At 39.7% G+C, this 20,806-nt stretch overlaps 1 protein-coding gene across 5 annotated transcripts in view; it reads right to left on the bottom strand.

Annotated features, from left to right (window-relative positions):
- LOC122550323 (disco-interacting protein 2 homolog C) overlaps nt 1-20,806 on the bottom strand; it is a 615,797-nt gene that overhangs the window by 234,621 nt on the left and 360,370 nt on the right. For all 5 annotated transcript variants that reach the window (XM_087987546.1, XM_087987548.1, XM_087987547.1 and 2 more), the window contains one exon: nt 3,546-3,617. In XM_087987546.1, the coding sequence (XP_087843672.1) occupies nt 3,546-3,617 (72 nt within the window). The remainder of the gene's footprint in view (nt 1-3,545; nt 3,618-20,806) is intronic.

Below are 20,806 nucleotides of genomic sequence, written 5' to 3'. Positions count from 1 at the left end.
TCCATCACATTCCTGACTTATGCTTTGTAGATGGTGGACAGGCTTTGGGGAGATGGGTTACTTGCCCCAGTACTCCCAGCCTCTGGCCTGCTCGGAGTTTATGTGGTAAATGCAGTTGAGTTTCTGATTAATGGTAACCTCAAGGATGTTGACAGCGATGGTAACACCATTAAGTATCAAGGGACACAGGTAAGATTGCCTCCTATTGTAGATGCTTGGTAAAAGTGTGTTATGAATGTAACTTGTCACTTCTCAGCCCTAGCCTAGAGGAGATTTTACTGCATTTAAACATGGTCTGCTTCAGTATCTGAGGAGTTGCGAAAGTTGCTGAATGTGACCTTCATTGTGCAATCATTGGCAAACATCCCCACTTTTGACCTTATGATAAGGAATAGTCACTGATGAAGCAGAAGATGGTTGAGCCCAGGACACTGCAAGCTGGAATAATTTCCTGAAGCACACTTTGTCCTACAGTGAAGCAAATCTTTGGGGGTCAATAGATGACTTCTGCCCATGATTTATTTCTTTTATTATTCCATATTTCCATACCAACTGATTCCATATTATAATTTATTGCACATGTATCACTTTTTTTTTTACACAAAACTAATCAAACACCTTTTCTTTTTTCTCTTATTTTTCCAGAACACCAAAAACCCTTGAATATTGAGGTCTCGGTCTTCGTCACCTTGCTACCATATTTCCATATTACATGTAGACAACCTTTATCCGAAATGCTCCAAAATCCGAAGGTTTTTTGTGAAGTTTTTACCTGATTAACAAGGTTGTTTGGCATGCAAACAGTTCACCCAACTCTACACCCAATCGACACGTGTCACTCAGATGCAACGTAGGTAGGTTTGGCCCAGCACTGGCAGGCCTCAATTCTGTCTCAGGGCCCGTTACTCACAGCAGGTCTGCTGTTCGGTAAGTTTTTAAAAAAATTTCACCGTTGAACTGTCACTTATTCTGAAATTCAAAAAATTCCGAATTCTGAAAACCAGCTGGTCCTGAGTATTTCAGATAAAAGATTGTGCACCGTACCAAATCATATTAATTTATTTCTGTTTGTGCTATCATTTCATCCATGCATGCATTTAGATAAAGAGCCTTAAGTTTTGACATTTTACAATCATTAATCACTCTGGCTCTAATTTCTCTGCATTCTTCTCTGTATATATTTTCTGTCCCTCTCCTGTCACACTTCAATTATCATTCACCTCTTCATTAATCTGCTCACAATTTTTTTTTGATGTTTGAAACTTCTCTTTAAATGAATCCTCCCCAAAATAATCAGCTTAAAAGTCCTATCAATAATCTTAAATTATCCAATTCACCAGGATACTGGTCCTGTCATTGTTCAAAATAAGCCCACCCCAATCTATCTTTCCCCAGTATTAGCTATCAGTGTCCCATGAATCAGGGCCCATTTCTTCCACATCAATTTTAGAGTCTTTCTGATCCTACTTACCCTACATCAATGTGCATCTAGAGATTATTACTTTATGGTTCTGCATTTTAATTTAGCTAATTCTCCATCTGCAGAACTTCCTTCCTAATCCAACAAGGACTATGACAATTAGATCCTTCCTTTTCCACTCCATGCTCCTCTCTAGTCCAGAAGAGATGTCCTGATCTTTGACACGAGGTAGGCAACACAGCCTTCAGGATGTTCTGTTTTTGTTGCAGAGAATATTATTGATTTCCCTATGCTTTCCCCGTTATTATAATTCTATTTCCTGACCCACTTCAGTGGTGCTCTGACCATACTACTTTAGTCAGTTCACTCATCCTCCCTGCAGTCTGTGTCCTCCTCCACACCAAGAAAAGAATCTTTTGCCTATTGGACAAAGGCGTGGACTGAAGTTCCTCCAAAACCAAATTCAGGATTTCTACTCCTGCCTCACCCGCTGTCACATACTCGTGTCCCTGACTATCAACCAAATCTGAAGTATTTAATCCTAGGAATGTTACTGCCTTCTGAAACACAGCCTCTTTGCCACCTCCCTGTTGTGTCACAACATCCACAGTTTGCATTCAGTTCATCAACTATGAAGCAAAGTTCATCGAGCAACCAGCAATTGCTGCAGAGGCAGTCACTGTGTATCACATTGAAGTCCATCAGCTCCCATGTACTACGGATGCATCAAACGCCTGCCTAGGCATCTTCATTCTATTTTTGTAAGTTAGATGCTAAATATTTTAAAGTAAATTACTCACTCTTCAGCAGCAATAACATTTGATTTAAACCACTTCCCTAATCAATAAAAACATTGACCAATCAAAAAGACAGACACAAAACAAATACCCACCAACCGCTTACTTGTATTCCTGTGATGTTGCACTTTATAACTGGCAGTTCGTGTTAGGTTGAAGGGGCTCTCTATCGACAGTTTTTATGTCCTGCCAATGCTGAACTTCTCATTGAGGTCAGCTTTATAAACCTGCTATTCCTGCTCACTCACACTGTTCACAAATCTGCTGACACTGCTCTCTCTTTGCTCTTTATGAAGCTGCTGTCCCCATTCTCTCTCTCTTTCTCTCTCTCTCTCTCACCATTTCACAAACACAGGTTCATTTCCTCTTGTAGGGTTTGGTGACTGTCTCTCGGTCCTCCTCTTTCCCACACTAAGAGAGAGTGAATGCTGAGTCCAATAGCAAAAGCAAAAAAAAAGTACTGCCTGTCTCCTAAGGTGTCAACCTCCTTATTCAGATGCGAATTATGGACTATTACACATGCTCAATAAGCTTCAAGGGAGCAGAAGGTGAGCGACTCCTTACTTTGTTCAGTTTTGACCACGAGAAAGACTGGTGTTTCTTCTGTCGCCATGATTCCTGGTCCGGTTATCTTGTGTTCAACAATGTAGCTCAAGTTGATGGTGGATTACTTTGCGATGGTTAAGATTTTTGACTCGACCTGGTCAAGTTTGTTACTCACCACTTAAATGACACAATGTTACTTGGTACCTCTCAGTCCAAATCTGGGTATTATCCAAGTTTTGTTTTATTTTGGCACACATGCAGCTTCATGGTCTGATGAGTGGTGAGAATAACATAGAAACATGACAGAGAGGGAGTCCAACTTTCTGCTCTTAATATTTCAATTAAAATTCTTCAAACTAACAGAACAACATTCATGTTCCACAAAAGTGCAAGACTTTTAGATGAAATTTATCCATGTAAAATGGATCGTGCAATCCTTTGACTTCTCCATGATTCACAAGTCAAGTCTGCTGTAACCTCAAGACACTCAAGGATAAATAATGTGGATATCCTCCAAGCTGTTCATTATCCAACATTCCCTATTATTTCAAACCCTCAATTCATTTGGCAACTGAACAGCATTAATGTACAGAACAAAATCTCAAGTCATTTTGGGAAATACTAAACCTACTGTTAAAATTACAACAAATACACTTACAATTTGAATTGAAATCTTTGCACATCCATTCTTTGAAAACTAGACAACTTATTATCTGCTTCAAGTAACATTTTTCCCATGCTACATAAATGGTTATGTTTTCTCTCTAGGTGACTAAGTGTACCTGGAGGTTGTGGTAGGTAAGCCCCAAGCAATTTGGATCGCTTCTTCTCGTAGCCTTTTTGTGTGATGTCTCCTGCAAATGAGAGGAAACAAGCCATTATTAAATGAAAGCACAGGGAATATATTACTGCAACAAATTTTGTTATGTTTCCATCACAGCAGCTGCTTTGGCACTTCTCATCAAATCACACCATCCTGGGTCAGAGGCTTCTGAAATCTTTGCCCAAGTAAATGATCATTTCACTAAAGGAAACCCAGTTCAAGTGGTTTCAGTAGGACTGGGCTGGCACATGCGATTTGCTGCCCAGTCATCAACAGCTTTTCAGAATAACACAGACACCTCTATTAAAGTAATCAACAATGAATTATGCATTAGTTATGGACCTGTAATCGCTGTCAAAATGAATTATCCACCAGGTTCAATCCTTTCTATTTAATAAGTGTAGAAAGTTCCAGTAATAGACAGCACTTCCATCAGCATCAGAAGAGAAATGTTAGGTTAATGTTTTGAGCAAAGGTCTTTTTATCAGACCAGGTTTCACGAAAGGACCTTTGTTCAAAATATTCACACTTATATTTTCCTAACAGTTGCAGATAGACCAGTTATATACTTCCAACATTTTGTTTTCTGTTCAGTTTTCAGCATTTGAATATTTTTCCACATCTTTCATTAGTGGGTAATTAGAGTCTCATAGCTCAAATCACACCCAATGTGTCAGAAAATGACTAGCACTTCCATTGCTAGTGAATATGAAAATAATGATCACAGCTAGTTCTCCCAAGGAATTTACTGTCAAGTCATCCAGTCAGCATACTATTTATCATCTGTTTCTTCTCCAGATCCACCTGTGCTATCTTTTGACACTATATGTTTTTATATATGTATATTTCAGTACACCACATAATTATAAGGCATTCATGGGCACAGCATTTCAGGATGTTTTCCACTCTGCATCTTTATTTATGATCTATATAGACTTCAGTAAGGCATTCGACAAGGTTCCTCATGGCAGACTGGTTAGCAAGTTGAGACCACATGGAACACAGGGAGAACTAGCAATTTGAATACAGTACTTGCTCAAAGACAGGAGACAGAAGATGGGTTGCTTTTCAGATTGGAGGCCTGTGACCAGTGGTGTGTCACAAGGATCAGTACTGGGTCCACTATTTTTTTGACATTTATACAAATGAATTGGATGTGAACATAGGAGGTATGGTTAGTATGCTTGCAGATTACACCAAACCTGGAGGTGCAGTGCAAAGAGAAAAAGGTTACCTCAGAGTACAACAGCATTTTGATCAGGTGGGGCAATGGGCCGAGGACTGGCAGATGGAGTTTAATTTAAAGAAATGTGATGTGCTGCATTCTGGAATGGCAGATCAGGGCAGGACCTATACACTTAATAGTAAGGTCCTGGGGAGTATTTCTGAACAAAGAGGTCTTGGAGTGCAGGTTCATAGTTCCTTGAAAGTGGAGTCGCAGGTAGATAGGATAGTGAAGGCGGCTTTTGGTATGCTTTTCTTTATTGGTCAGAGCATTGAGTATAGGAGTTGGGAGGTCATGTTATGGCTGTGCAGGATATTGGTTAGGCCACTTTTGGAATATTGTGTGCAATTCTGGTCTCCCTGGTATAGGAAGGATATTGTGAAACTTGAAAGGGTTTTGAAAAGATATAAAAGGATGTTGCAAGGGTTGGAGGGTTTGAGCGATAGGAGTAAGCTGGGTTGTTTTCCTTGGAGTATTGGAGGCTGAGGGATGACCTTATAGTGGTTTATAAAATCATGAGGGGCATGATAGGGTAAATAGACAAGGCCTTTTCCCCGGGTTGGGGGAGTCCAAAATTAGAGGGCATAGGTTTAAGGTAAGAAGGAAGAGATTTAAAAGGGACATTATATGCAACTTTTTCACGCAGAGGGTGGTGCGTGTATGGAATGAGTTACCAGATGAAGCGGTGAAGACAAAAAACTGCTGATGCTGGAATCCAAAGTAAACAGGCAGGAGGCTGGAAAAACACAGCAAGTCAGCAGCCTCAGGAGGTGGAGAAGTCAACGTTTCAGGTGTAACTCTTCTTCAGGGTTATACCTGAAATGTTAACTTCTCCATCTCCAGAGGAAGCGGTAGAAGCTGGTACAATTACAACATTTATAAGACATCTGGACAGGTATATGAATAGGAAAGGTTCACAGGGATATGGGCCAAAATGCTGGCAGGTGGGACTAGATTGGGTTGGAATATCTGGTCAGCATGGACAGGTTGGATCAAAGGCTCTGTTTCCATGCTGTACATCTCTATGACTATGACTCCATGACTAAATGGGACTAGATAAGGTTAGGATATCAACTGACAGTGTGGTGCTGGAAAAGCACAGCAGGTCAGGCAGCATCCAAGGTGAAGGAGAGTCGATGTTTCGGGCAAAAGCCCTTCATCAGGAATTTGCCCGAAACGTTGACATTCCTGCTCCTCGGATGCTGCCTGACCTGCTGTGCTTTTCCAGCACCACACTCTCGACTCTAATCTGCAGTCCTCAATTTCTCCTAGGTTAGGATGTCAGGTCAGCATGGACAAGTTGGACCAAAGGGTCTATTTCCGTGCTGTACATCTCTACAACTCTATGATTTACACTATTTCCCTTCTCCTTCCCCAAATAAACAATTATGAATTGTGCTGTGGAACATTACTGATTTTTTATTAGTTGTTCTTGCAATGACAGTGTTGTCCATCACGAGCTCTTTTTGGTGAAAAACTGCCACGTTTCATGTAGTGTAAGTACACGAGAATAATATCTAGGGAGGGAGTTCCAGGATCTTTACCTATTGTCTATGAAGGAATTGCACTTTAGTTTCAGGTCAGGATAGTGTGGGCCTTGGAAGGGAACACGTAGGTGGTTGTTTTTCCATCTTCTGTTGTCCTTCTCATTCTAGGTGGCAGAGCTTTCATTCGTGTTGCAATATTTTGATTCAACAATTTATAGTGTTCATTGAAAACCACCATACAGAATCAGACCAGAAGGTGGGGCTGTAAGTAGTAGCACAAAAAGCGTGGTCGTGATTGTGTTATAAAAGTAGCCATTTTTGGCTTGCATGCAATGTTTTAAGGAAGTCACAAGAATCTTATATTTGGCCAAGACCAATTTCTCATTGGTAACATGGATGTGGTGCAAAATGAATCTTTTTGGAGAGTTTTCCATAACTTTTGAAAGCAACTCCCATTTGAAGTTGCAGACAATATTCTGAGCTGAAAGCTACAGAAAGAAACACTTAGGCTGTATTCAAAGGCACACAAGATGCTCAGATTCAACAAGCAGGACAGTGTCACAAAAGGTCTCATCATTTCTTGACATCAGTGTTTATGTCTAATTTACCCGCTTGTGAAGTACATCTGGAGCATCCTCTATGTTCACACGCCAGTAAGAATGGCTGAAGTGATTTACTGCAGTGACAGCTTGTGCCATTTCATAGGACTAATAGCAAAATGCATTACTTTCCACTTTGACAGTGAAGAATTAGAAGATGCTTTCAAAATCCATACAAGGAACAGCACTGCACAGGAATAGGCCCTTCGGCCCACCATGACTGCGCTGACACAAGATCCTTTTCTAAACTAAAAACACTTTGCCTCTACAGCTGAGCAAAATGATGATGAGCCAATGTCTTATCTTAATCCAAGGGAAATGATAACAAAAAGAACAATCATTTTCACTTAGAGTCATCGAGACATACAGCACGGAAACAGACCCTTCAGTTCAACTCATCCATGCTGACCAGATATCCTAACCTAATCTAGTCCCATTTGCCAGCACCTGGCTCATATTCCTCCAGATTCATATACCCATCCAAATGCCTTTTAAATGTTGCAATTGAACCATCCTCCACCACTTCCTCTGGCAGCTCATTCCATCCACATACCACCCTCTGCTTGAAAAGGTTGCCCCTTAGGTCTCTTTTATACTTTTCTCCTTTCATCCCAAATCTATGCCCTCTAGTTCTAGACTCCCCCACCCCAAGGAAAAGACTTTGTCTATTTATTCTATCCATTCCCCCACATGATTTTATAAACCTTTAAAAGGTCACCCCTCAACCTCCAATGCTCCAGGGAAAACAGCCCCAACCTATTTAGCCTCTCCCTACAGCTCAAATCCTCCAACTTTGTAAATTTTTTCTGAACCCTTTCAAATTTCACAACATCCTTCCAGTAGGAAGGAGACCAGAATTGCACGCAATATTCCAAAAATAACCAAACCAATGTCCTGTACAGCTGCAACATGACCTCTAAACCTCCTATACCCAATGCTCTGACCAATAAAGAAAAGCATACCAAACACCTTCTTCACTATCCTATCTACCTGCAACTCCACTTTCAAGGAACTATGAATCTACACTCCAAGGTCTCTTTGCTCAGCAACACTCCCTAGGACCTTACTGTTAAGTGTATAAGTCCTGCTCTGATTTGCTTTCCCAAAAGGCAGCACCACACATTTATCTACATTAAACTCCATTGGCCACTCCTCAGCTCATTGGTCCATCTGTTCAAGATCCCATTGTACTCTGAGGTAACCTTCTTCACTGTCCACTACACCTCCAATTTTGGTGTCATTTGTAAACTTACTAACTATGTTCACATCCAAATTATTTATATAAATGACGAAAAGTAGTGGACCCAGCACCGATCCTTGTGGCACACCGCTGGTCACCAGGCCTCCAGTCTGAAAAGCAACCCTCCACCACCACCCTCTGTCTTCCACCTTTGAGCCAGTTCTGTATCCAATTGGCTAGTTCTCTCTGTATTCCATGAAATCTAACCTTGCTAACCAGTCTCCCTTGAAGAACCTTGCCAAACGTTTTCCTGAAGTCCATATGGATCACATCCACTGTTCTGATCATGAATCCTCTTTGTTTCTTCTTCATTGCATGAAGCAATGAGCCAAATAACCAACAGGATACAAAGAACAAAGAACCTAACAGCCGAGGAACAGGCCCTTCAGCCCTGCAGGCCAGCGCCAATCCACATTCTCTATCTAACCCTGCTGCCTAGTTTCTAACTATCTGTATCCCTTGCTTCCTGCCCATTCATCTAGATACATCTTAAATGATCCGACTGTTCCCACCCCAACTACCTCCATTGGCAACGCATTCCAGGCACCCACCACCCTCTATGTGAAGAACGTCCCCTAAAGTTTTCCCCTCTCACTTTGACCTCATGACCCCCAGTAATTGAGTCCCCCACTCTGGGAAAAAGTTTCTTGCTATCCACCCTGTCTACATCTCTCATGATTTTGTAGGCCTCAATCAGGTCTCCCCTCAACCTTCTTCTTTCCCATGAAAATAATCCTAATCTACCCAAACATTCCTCATAACTAGCACCCTCCATACCAGGAAACATCCTGGTGAAACTCCTCTGCACCCTCTCCAAAGCATTCACATCCTTCTGGTAATGTGGCAACCAGAACTATATGCAGTATTTCAAATGTGGCCGAATCAAAGTCTTATACGATTGTAACATGATCTATCAACTCTTGGACTCAATACCCCATCCTATGAAGGAAAGCAAGCTGTATGCCTTCTTGATTATTCTACTGACCTGCGTTGCTATCTTCAGGAAACAATGGACCTGAACACCCAGATCTCTCTGTACATCAATTTTTCCCTGCACTTTTCCATTTACTGTATAGTTCACTCTTGAATGGCATCTTCCAAAATGCATCACCTCGCATTTGCCCGGATTGAACTCCATCTGCCATTTCTCTACCCAACTCTCCAATCTATCTATACTCTGCTGTATTCTCTGACAGTACCCTTCATTACCTGCTATTCCACCAATCTTAGTGTCATCTGCAAATTCGCTAATGAGGCAACCTATACATTTCTCCAAATCATTTATGTATATCACAAACAACAGCTGTCCCAGCACGAATCCCTGTGGGATACCACTGGTCACAGGTCACCATTTTGAGAAGCACCCTTCTACTACAACTCCCTGTCTCCTGTTGTCCAATCAGTTCTCTATCCATCTCGCTAGAACACCCTGGACCCCATGCAACTTCACCTTCTTCATCAGCCTACCATGGGGAGCTTTATCGAACGCCCTAAGTCCATGTATATGACATCTACATCCCTTCCCTCATCAATCAACTTTGTCACCCCTTCAAAGAATTCTGTTAGGTTTGTAAGACATGACCTTCCCTTCACAGAACCATGCTTCCCATCACTGATAAGCCCATTTTCTTCCAGATGAGTATATACCCTATCCCTTAGTATCTTCTATAGCTTCCCTACCACTGACGTCAGGCTCACAGGTCTGTAATTACCTGGATTATCCCTGCTACCCTTCTTAAACAAATGAACATCAGCAATTCTCCAGTCTCTGGGACCTCTCCTGTGTTCGAGGATGCTGCAAAGATATCTGTTAAAGCCTCAGCTATTTCCTCTCTCGCTTCTCTCAGTAACCTGGGATAGATTCCATCCGGATCTGAGGACGTGTCCACTTTAATGCCTTTTAGAATACACAGCACTTCCTCCCTCCTTATGCCAACTTGGCCTAGAATAACTAAAGATCTATCCCTAACCTCAACATCCACCACGTCCCTCTCCTTGATGAATACCGTTGCAAAGTACTTGATAAGAATCTCATCCATTTTCTCTGACTGCACGCATATCTTTCCTCCTTTGTCCTTGAGTGGGCCAACCCTTTTCCTAGTTACCCTCATGCTCCTTATACATGAATAAAAGGCTTTGGATCTTTCCTTAAGCCTGCTCACTTAGGATATCTCATGACCCATTTTAGCCCTCTTAATTCCTTGTTTCAAATTGGTCCTACATTCCCGATATTCTTCCAAGGCTTCATCGGTCTTCAGTCGCCTAGACCTTATGTACGCATCCTTTTTCCTCTTAGCCCATCTCACAATTTCACCTGTCACCTGTTCCCTAATCTTGCCATTTCTATTCTTCAGTTTCACAGGAGGCCATCTCTCTTGAACTTTTATCAACCTCTCTTTAAAAGCCTCCCATATATCGAATGTAGACTTCCCTTCAAACAGCTGCTCCCAATCTGCATTCCCCAGCTCCTGTTGAGTTTTGGTATAGTTGGCCTTCCCCCAATTTAGCATCTTCCTTTAGGACTACTCTCGTTCTTTGTCCATGAGTATTCCAAAACTTATGGAATTGCGAGCACTATTCCCAAATTCATGCCCTACTTCAGCCACCTGGGCATTTCCCAACACCACGTCCAGTATGGCCTCTTCAGGAGTTGGTCTATGTACATACTGCTCGAGAAACCCTCCTGGATGCTCCTTACAAATTGTGCTAAATGCAACTTTGGTGAAGCTGAATTGGTAAAAAGGGAAACCAAAACACAGATCATCAAAAGATGTCTCTCAAGCTACCTATGCTCTAATATACTGTAGAAAGACAGAAAAGTCATTGCGGCTCTCTGAAACCAGAGCCAACGAAAATGAGACGAACAAAAACTACACTCAAAGTTCAACTCCTCTAAACACTGTCCAAAGCTGATGTGCCATGAAACCAAAGCAACAGCAGTCTCACAAGTAGAGCTGAAATGTGTCCAAATCATACTACCACTGTAGCTGTGCTTACACGCCAAGTATTGTATGCCTGTCAGCTATTGGAAAACAAACCAACAACTGAGTCTACTATTGAAACAGAGCACACCAGGCATTAGTACCATAGCAAAAGGATGAAATAATGCAGCCAAGATAGAGCCAGCTGACCAGGATATATTTTGGTTCTCTCTTTCCAACACAGAAAACAGTCTTGTGTGACAGTGACAATTGCGCACCCGTATCTGACACAAGACAATACCTTCAAGAAATGTCAGGGCTGCCCTATTCTCAGCAAACCTGGGAATGGAAATATTCTCATTTAAAACAGTAACAAACCACCAAAGCTTCTCTGGATTTTAGAAATGCTAATCTCATTCAAAGAAACCAAAATTAAGATTGCATTTTATGACATATTTGGAGTATCTGGCATGTTCATCAGTTTTCACAAAGCAACAGTTCTGTACGATCCTCATCACTGCCATTCCACCATTCATATTCATGCCAGCAATGTTTCTGAATTGCATGCTGACTTTTTCCTGGTAATGGCAAATTGCAAGCTGCATGTAGATCCCAGCGTGCCTCAACAATGTGCAAACAATGGCAAATACTATTTCATGTTAGAAGGGACTTCATGTGAGTACGGGAAAAAATTGGGGACAAACCTTTCATTGGGTCCCACTCAAATGATCATCAAGAAATCCAAGAGCAAGATTTAAATTAGAATCCACTTGATGCGATCACCGAACAAACCTATTAACAAACAATCGCTAACATCTGTAGGGCAATACAGTATATACACGCAGACAGAAAGAGACAGAGACAGCGAAGTACTCTCAATCACATGGAGGATTTCACATTTTCATCTCTACTTGCACCGAAGTAATTTTGAAGTCAAAATAAATCACAGATCACTAGTTAGTCCAACAATCCACAGAGCAAACCTCCCACGCTGTTAGAGCACTGGATTCTTAAATTACTACAGTAAAAGTTTTCAGTTGAGCATCAACCAAGTTCAACCCAATGGATATCTTTCTTGACATCCATTGAAAATGGTCTGCTAGTTACAAATTAGTGAGTACATAAGCACAAATGTGCCGCCAAAGTTGTTAAAACTAGCTCATATCAAAACAGCATGAGGCATTATAGTTGTGTATGAAGGTTGTGGAATCTCAACATTGGAATTATATGATTGAAAGATTGTCTACAAACTAAATCACTCACACACGACCCAGTTAAGAACCTCACATCATGAGTTTGGAAAGTGCTGTTGAAGGAGACTTGTGACATCCTCAGTCCTCAAAGGAAAGTGTCAGACACATCAGAACTCCAGCATGGCACTCTAAGATATCTTCTCTCAAATATTAAGGAAGTTTATTGTTGGAATTCACATGATTCCTGATAAAATTGTACAGTCATAATCATGATGCAGAGGTTTCACATTGTAAGTAACTTATGTTATGTCTTTAATCCTTATTAGTTTAGACTATGAAAACAACAATATTTTCCTACTCTGAAGAAATACAGTCTACTATTTTCATGCCACAAATTTTCCAGAATTATTTTGAAAAATCGTTTGACTAGGAATTTAGGCAATTTACTGCAATATAACAGTGCCTCATTTAGGAAATCACCCATGACTTCAAGATGAACCTGCACTTTTAGGGTTCAGTTGTGAAAGCCCAGCAGGTGGCCAGCAGGATATTCAAAGATACCAAACTGCATGAAAAAAATGCGTATAAACCACAATCCTGAGATCGGGGAGGGAGCATGGCACAGAAAATAGCCCATGTGGCCATGTTTTATGAAGGAGTAAACGGTGGCGTATTTGAAAAAAACACACAGACTAAATCTGTTTAAGGAAAACAAGGTTGCTGCCACCATTTCAGTCATATTAAAGTGTCTGTTTGACCAGAATCACCAACACAGTGCGTCAGCTCAAAGTTGATGGTCCAGATAAAAGTAATGTTGATAGATCCATGGCTTTAAGACTATATTCCAACAAGATCTGATTGAACTGTCAGTTGAAGATTGAACCTGTAGAACCTAGGTTGAGGGGAGCTGCTGCTGGATGAGAATCCATCACTAAAACCATGAAGAAAATGATTTTATATTCTCCATAAGGAAGATAAGAGTCGTGAAGGTCTTTGTGACTGAAATGGTTGCTCTATGTGTTGAATCGGCTGCTGATAAAGCTATGAAGTCCATCTTTGTTGCATCTGTTTTTTGATGCAGCATTTGTAATTTATATCGACTATGATTTGCAAGTTAATTCATTGTTCATTTATGTTGATTTGATGTAATTGTTAAGTGAAAACTATAAGAAGAAATGAAATCTTGTCCATTATGGTTTTCGTTGGAGACATCCAACAAACCTGTTTGTTTGAATTTGTGAATCTATATCGGATCATAACACATGCTATGAAAGGTGAAGTCCAATTCATTAAAGTTATTAAATCTTTTGCAAAGATGGAATAGTTTCATTTAAAAATCGCTGCAGAATCTCTAAAAGGGTTTTCAAAACAATACAATAAAAAAAGGACTGCTGAGCTCAATTTTTATTAATTTAAAATTGAAAAGACAATTGTCTTTTTAAAAAAGAAATAAGTATGTGACAACCAAATGAGAAACAACTTGTTGTAACATGCCTTTTATCTTAAATTGCAATGACTGCATCAACAATACTGTTTTGCCTAACTTGTAAGCAATTATGCAGATAATATTTTCAATAATCTGTACTAATATAATAGCGCTAGGTGGTAGTACAGAAGTAAAACTACTTTCTAGTGTCCCGAGCAGAATACAATGCAGAAGACATCATTCCAATTTCAGAATTAAAGTAGTTACAAGCTACACCAAGACATAAATTCATGCAGGATATCCAGGAATCGAGACTCTTTCATTTAACTGTTTTACGATTTAAAAATGTTAGTCGCACAAATACGTTAAGGTTTCCACTCATGATTTTCTGTTTAGGGTTCAGAAAGAGTAACATATTAAATATGGATAATTCCAGTCAGTTTATGTATCTTAAATTATAGGAACAGTCTGTACAATTTGAAAACCATCCTTTGCAATCTCATGGGAGGGAATTGCAAAGCAATCAAGTTAATCCTGATTCTAATCAAAGTACTAATTTCAGTGCAGAAGACCAGCCAAATCATAACACTATTGGTGTTAGCTTTGCATTTTAATTTTTCTGCTCTTTTGAATTTTCTTTTGAAATTGTCTTCAACTGTTTTATCTAATTCTCTCAAATTCTGTGATTAAGTCAGTTTCAAGTCACACTTGTGGTAATTCAGTCCAAATTGTAATAACAGCTTACATAAAAATACTTAATCCAATTTTTGTACTTCAAACTCTAAAGAAATTCAAATAAACACCACCATGGAAGGGAATGTTTTGAACCAACATTGTTAGGCTTTGGCAACGTGAAGGAACTGCCTCCTCAGTTCCACTGCCTGTCTTATTTTTCCTCTGGATATCATTCAGCTAGGAAATCTATTCATATCAAATTAACTGAAAGGGTACTTTACTGCACAAGAGCTTGTAAAGATCAAATGAATTAAAGTTGCAGTGCATAAATATTTCATATATATTGTGTTTTTAACCTGGTTTGGTGTCTGCACACAGTGGACTGTAAACATCAAGCAACTGACAGTTTTTATATATTTTCTTTTACTTAAAACATCTTTGCTGTCTTTCACAACACCACAATTAATGAACTAATTTATATAAAGAGCTTGTCAGATGAGCTGAACAGAGCAAAATGTAATTTAATACTGAGAAGTGATAGGGGATGCATTTTGGGAGGACCAACCTGGTAAGGAGGTACACATTGAATGATAGGATCTTGGTGTGTGTGTGTCCATAGATCCTTGAAAGCAGCAGGACAGTTAGATATGGTGGCTAAGACGGCATATGGGATTTTCGCCTTCATTAGTCAAAGCACTGAATTCAAGACCAAGCAGGTTATAATGGAGCTGTATAGAGCATTGGTTCTGTACACAGTGCTGTATTTTTTCGCCATACTACAGGAAGGATGTGATTGCATGAGAGAGGTTGCAGAGACAATTCACTGGAATGTTTTCCGGGTTAGAGCATTTTAGCTATGAATAGAGATTAGCGAGGCTGGGGTTGTTTTCCTTAGATCAGAGAAGATTGAGAGCTGACCTGATTGAGATGCACAAAAAGTTCTGAGGGCAAAGACAGGGTAGATAGGGAGAAACATTTTCCCTTAGTCAAGGGAAAATAACCAGGGGCTTCGTTTTAAGATAAGGAGCAGGAGGTTGAGAGAAGATGTGAGGTTTTTTTTTCATCCAAAGGGTTGTGGGTATCTGGAACTCACTGCATGTAAGCGTGGTAGAGGCAGGAACTGTTGAGATAGTTCAAGAACTATTTAGTTCTTTGATTTAGTTAAATTTAAGAGATTTTAACACACCAAACAAAACCGATAGAAATTCATATTTTAACATTTTCCTTGGATTTTTTTCAAACAGATTTACTTGGAATGACATGTTTGCTCAAAGACAACTAATATTCTTAGCACAGTTTAATCTTGCTCTTAACATTTTCTCCATTAAAACTTTGAAAGTTCTTTAAGGAAAGGATATGATGTATGAAAGATTGGAGCTTTCAGAATTAAAACAGAGATTACAGGAATGGTTCAATAGGGAGGATGGTACTGGATTGCTAGTTGTGCATCTTAATATGAAGAAATAAATCTAAGATCAATTGCAAAAGATTTAGGGCAAAGACATTTTGATTGCCAACAGACCAATTAGGCAATTAGTTAACTTAAAATTACAGCAAGAATCGACTGCTCCAACTTCTTACAGTTTCCACTCAAAAGCTCTCCCACAACTTGGCTTATGAAATGGCTTCTTAGCCTATCAAGAGTTATTCCTTGCTCTCTCTCATCAACAACTGTTATCAGCTTCTATCTCTTCCCTAATCCTTTTAATATCATGCATCTTCCATCAACATAGATCCCATATCATCACCACTCGTTCAATTTTCTTCTTCCTGACTAATTATGTAATGATGGAGAAAGCGAACACTGCTGATGCTGGAGATTAGAATTGAAGAGTGTGGTGCTGGATCAGGAGAATTGATGTTTCAGGCAAAAACCCTTCAAACACCAATTCTCCTGCTCCTCGGATGCTGCCTGACTGGCTGTACTTTTCCAGCACCACATTCGTTGACTCTAGTAGTGTAATGATGCTGAAATACACCAATATTACTTAATTTGTAAGCATGGTCACAAGTATGACAATTCCAGGAGAAAGCCAAGTCAGCAAAGAGCAGGTAAATGATCGATATGATTTGATGTAATTGAACACGTTAAGAGAAAGAGAAATATGGCCTAATCAGTAAATTTCTTAGCAGATTCTCAAGGAATCATGAGATCTTTTGTTATACATTAATAGATCCCTAAACATAAAAGTACAGTTGAGAAAAGCCATAAAAATTAGTTTAGATATAAATGCATGCAACATAAATGTTATTTAATGTTCATGAACTTGCACAGACTTTGGTTAAATCCCAGTTTAACAAAAGACAATTTTGCTTGTATTTTTAAGCACTTCATATACAAATGATGCTGAGAGATGCAAAGAATACAAAATTCACCAATATACTAGAAATGACAAATTGCTGCCATGATAAAATCTTGAATAAAAAAACTTATCTTTCTTTTTGTTAGAACAGAAGATTACAAAGGTGATAACAGAGATTTTCAAGATTATCAAAGGTTTTCAGAGGTTAAACAGTGAGAAATTGAATTCACTGTTTTGATAAGAAAAAAAAATACAGTTTTTAATACATCAAAGAAGGAACAGAAAAACATGATTATGTTTTTCATAAAGACTGATTAAAAATGGATTTCTGGATTACAAGTATTTACTGTTGCACACATTACTTCAAAAGTATTCAAATAAATAGTTGAAAAGGAAGAATATAGAAGGGAGTAGAAAACAGTCAAAAAAATGGAATTAGTCTCGATAACTCCAATTGGTGCTCTGACACCACCACAGGGTCAATAAACTTCTGTGTGCATTTTAAGCGGTCTTCAATACCGATGCAATGACATCCTGTTAAAGATGATTCAGCACTATTTTGTCAGCTACCAGAGATTAAAAAAATTCTAACAGAAAGGTCATATTAGCTAAGTGGATCATGTTTTTACTTGATTCTATGCATAGCATCATTCACTGCTCAGACTGCTTCACATGCAGAATGTCACAATTTGCCGATGGGCAATCCCTAATAATTATGTTTAAACTGAGAGTCTTTGGTTACATTTCTGAATAGTATATAGCCTGCAGTATTGATTTTAATGGACATTTCTCTCTGTTGGACACCACTATTAATGGCTAGAGTGATCATAATGCCACTACACTAACCAGAATTAAATCCAAGTTACAATTTTATTTGAGGACAAATGTTCACTGGTATTGTTTCCCAACAAAGGCATGAAATATATCTTCCTTATCAAAGTTTCTTAAATAATAACAACAATAAAGAAATATTGGGTTAGAAAGGTTCCATGGCTTGATCTGTAACCCACGTTCAGTTAACATATCTCAGAAAAAAACACATTACCAGAAACTGCCAGAATAAAGCAGTATCCTACAGTCAAGCAAAGGGGAAAGAAAATCAGCAGAGGTTTCTACCCCTGTTATTCCTCACTTGACTCCTCTTGATTTAAGTGCATTTGGTTAGCAAAGGTCACAATAGCCAATTCACTACTAAGTAGCCTGCTGGCAATCACAATCCAGGCTCAGACATAAAAGAATAACAGAACAGTCTGGGAACTGTATTCCAATGAGTCATAAATAGTTCGGGCAGGGTGTGCTGATGATGGTGAAAGAGTCAGGAACATGCAGGGGAAAGCAACTTTGGTACTTCATCACATTCAATCACACTGTGATTTGCTTGCATATTTCGCCGAAATGATTCCCCAAGTCCATTCAAGAGAAATGCAATCTACAGGATTTTTCACTTAAAATACCACATAATGTCCAAGAAAAACAGGGTAGAAAGATCTTGGGATACAACTGATATCCAACCAATAGGCTGATTTCAATTGAGTCATATCCACGGTTCATCATTATCCATTCTGTTTGCAGCACACGCTAAGTGAAACCACTTAAATTAAAGTGATTCAAGTCATACTTCAATTTTCAATGATAACATAAATTGATGCAAATTGCCAAATGGGCCCAGGGATTACAGCAAAACTATCCCCTGTACATCACAGTCTCTACTCTTAATCCTGATATCATGCAGCAAACCCCCACACCCCAGCCTGCTACTACACACAATCCATCATTAGCCATTGACAGTCCCCATTCAAGTTTTCATTTTCCTAGCCTGATCATTATCCATTCCTTTGTCTATGCAACCATTCTTTTCTCTCTTTGAACTCTATCTCCACCTATCATTTACTCACCGACCTTATCTTGTGCACAAAACCCAATTTTGTACAAGCTACCATCAGTTCTGACAAAGGGTCACTGGATCTGAAACATCAACTCTGATTTCTCTCCACAGATGCTGCCAGACCTGCTGAGCTTTTCCAGCAACTTCTCTTTTTGTTTCCAAAATAAATTGGCTGTATTAAATACAATAATTTACTCCTTTGTAAACATCATGAAATTCTGTGGAATGAATTGGAAAGGGCAATGTTTTTAATGCTTTGGACAATACTACCATTCACAAGGCACTGTGGAATTTTACACAAATCACACTAGAGACAGCATTCAGCCTTAAATGACCATTTCTTTGACTGCCAGATCCTAATTTGGTCTGGCCTACATGTGACTCCAGACACACAGCAAAGTGGTTGACTCTTAACTGTCCTCTGGTAATTAGAGATAGTCAATAAATGCTGGGCTTGACAGTGACCTACACATTCCATGATATTTTTTTAAAGTGTAAACTAAATGTCCAAAATCCCCCTCTTTAACTTTTGAGATTAAGGGGGATAGCAGCAGATTAGACTTTCCACAAAATGACACAGTTTAGTTAGATTATCGATTTTATTGGATAGTTTTAGTAGTTGAATCAGATGATCAAATTGTAGTATGCTGCTGTACAGAGGACACGGGTGTTCCTGTGCATGAATCACAAATTGTTGGTTTTCAGCAGGTGCTTAAGAAGGCAGATGGATTATTGTCCTTCATTGCAAGAAGGATGGAGTTGAAAATCAGAGAGGTTGTATTGCAACCTCGCTGGTGAGTGCTGTTAAGGCCACACCTGGAGTCATGTGTACAGTTTTGGTCTCCTTATTCGAGAAAGGATGTACTCGCAGTGGAGGAGGTGCTGAGGAGGTTCGTTTGATTGATTCCGGAGTTGTGAGAGTTGGCTATTGAGGAGAGATAGAGTAGAATGGAACTATGCTCATTGGAATTTAGAAAAATGGGGGACGGGGGAGTCTTATAGAAGCATATAAAATTATGAAGGGAATGGATAAGATAGAAGCAGGGAGGTTGTTTCCATTGATGGGTGAAACTACAACTTTGGGGCATAGCCTCAAAATAAGGGGGAACAGATTCAGGACTGAGTTGAGGAGGAACTTCTCCACCCAAGGGATTGTGAATTACAGCACGGGAATTGAGGGCTATGGTGAGTGGGCAGGTAAGTGGACCTGAGTCCACAAAAAGAACAACATTGATCTTATTGAATGGCAGAGCAGACTTGAGGAGCCATTGGCCTAGTAGAGAAGCAGGAGGCTGGAAGAACACAGCAAGCCAGGCAGCATCAATGTTGGTCAATGTTCCAAGTGTAGTCCTTCTTCCAGATTTCTAATGTTCTTATGGTCAATTGTCACTTGTGGAATCTGAAATCTTACCAAAAAATGAAACCAGCAACAGCAAAGATCTCAAATTGTGCAGCTGGTCAAGTTAATAACAACCATCAAAAAAACTCAATGTTGTTCATTGCTAGGCAGTACAGTCTAAATCTGTTGCCTCCTAATTATCCAACTTCAACGTAAGTACATCAAACAGACTGACAAGCCTGTCAAATAGCATAGTGAAAGCTATAGATGACCAAAAAAGGTCACTCACCAAGACCAATATTACGAGCAGCATGGTGGCTCAGTGGTTAGCACTGCTGCCTCACAGCACCAGGGACCCAGGTTTGATTCCAGCCTTGGGTGACTGTCTGTGTGCAGTTTGCACATTCTCCCCGTGTCTGCGTGGGTTTCCTCTGGGTGCTCCAGTTTCCTCCCACAGTCCAAAGATGTGTTGGTCAGGTGCATTAGCCATTCTAAATTGCCCATAGCGTTAGGTGCATTAGTCAGAGGGAAATGGGTATGGGTGGGCTATTCTTCAGACTTGGTGTAGATTTTTTGGGCCGAAGGGCCTGTTTCCACACTGTAGGGAATCCAATCTAAACTTGGCAGACAATCAACTTGAGAGATGCTCCTTCCTCTGCCTTAAATGTGCTGGTCTCAGAGCACAGAGAAACAAAATCAGAAATTGCTGGAGAAAGTCTGCAGACATGGCATTTGTGGAGAGAAAATAGAGTTAATGTTTCAGGTCCAGAGACAACTTCTTTAGAACTGTACCTGAAATGTTAACTCCGCTTTCTCTCCACACATGCTGCCAGATTGGCTGAATTTTTCCAGTACTTACTATTTTTGTTTCTGATTTTCAGCATCCATAGTTCTTTTCCTCCCCAGTACAAAGACTTGTCCTCAATG

The sequence above is a fragment of the Chiloscyllium plagiosum genome, unplaced genomic scaffold, assembly GCF_037043375.1.
Source record: "Chiloscyllium plagiosum isolate Xiang-an unplaced genomic scaffold, Cpla_swu_hap1 HiC_scaffold_5, whole genome shotgun sequence".
Lineage (NCBI taxonomy): Eukaryota > Metazoa > Chordata > Chondrichthyes > Orectolobiformes > Hemiscylliidae > Chiloscyllium > Chiloscyllium plagiosum.
This window is presented reverse-complemented; position numbering and strand designations above follow the sequence as displayed.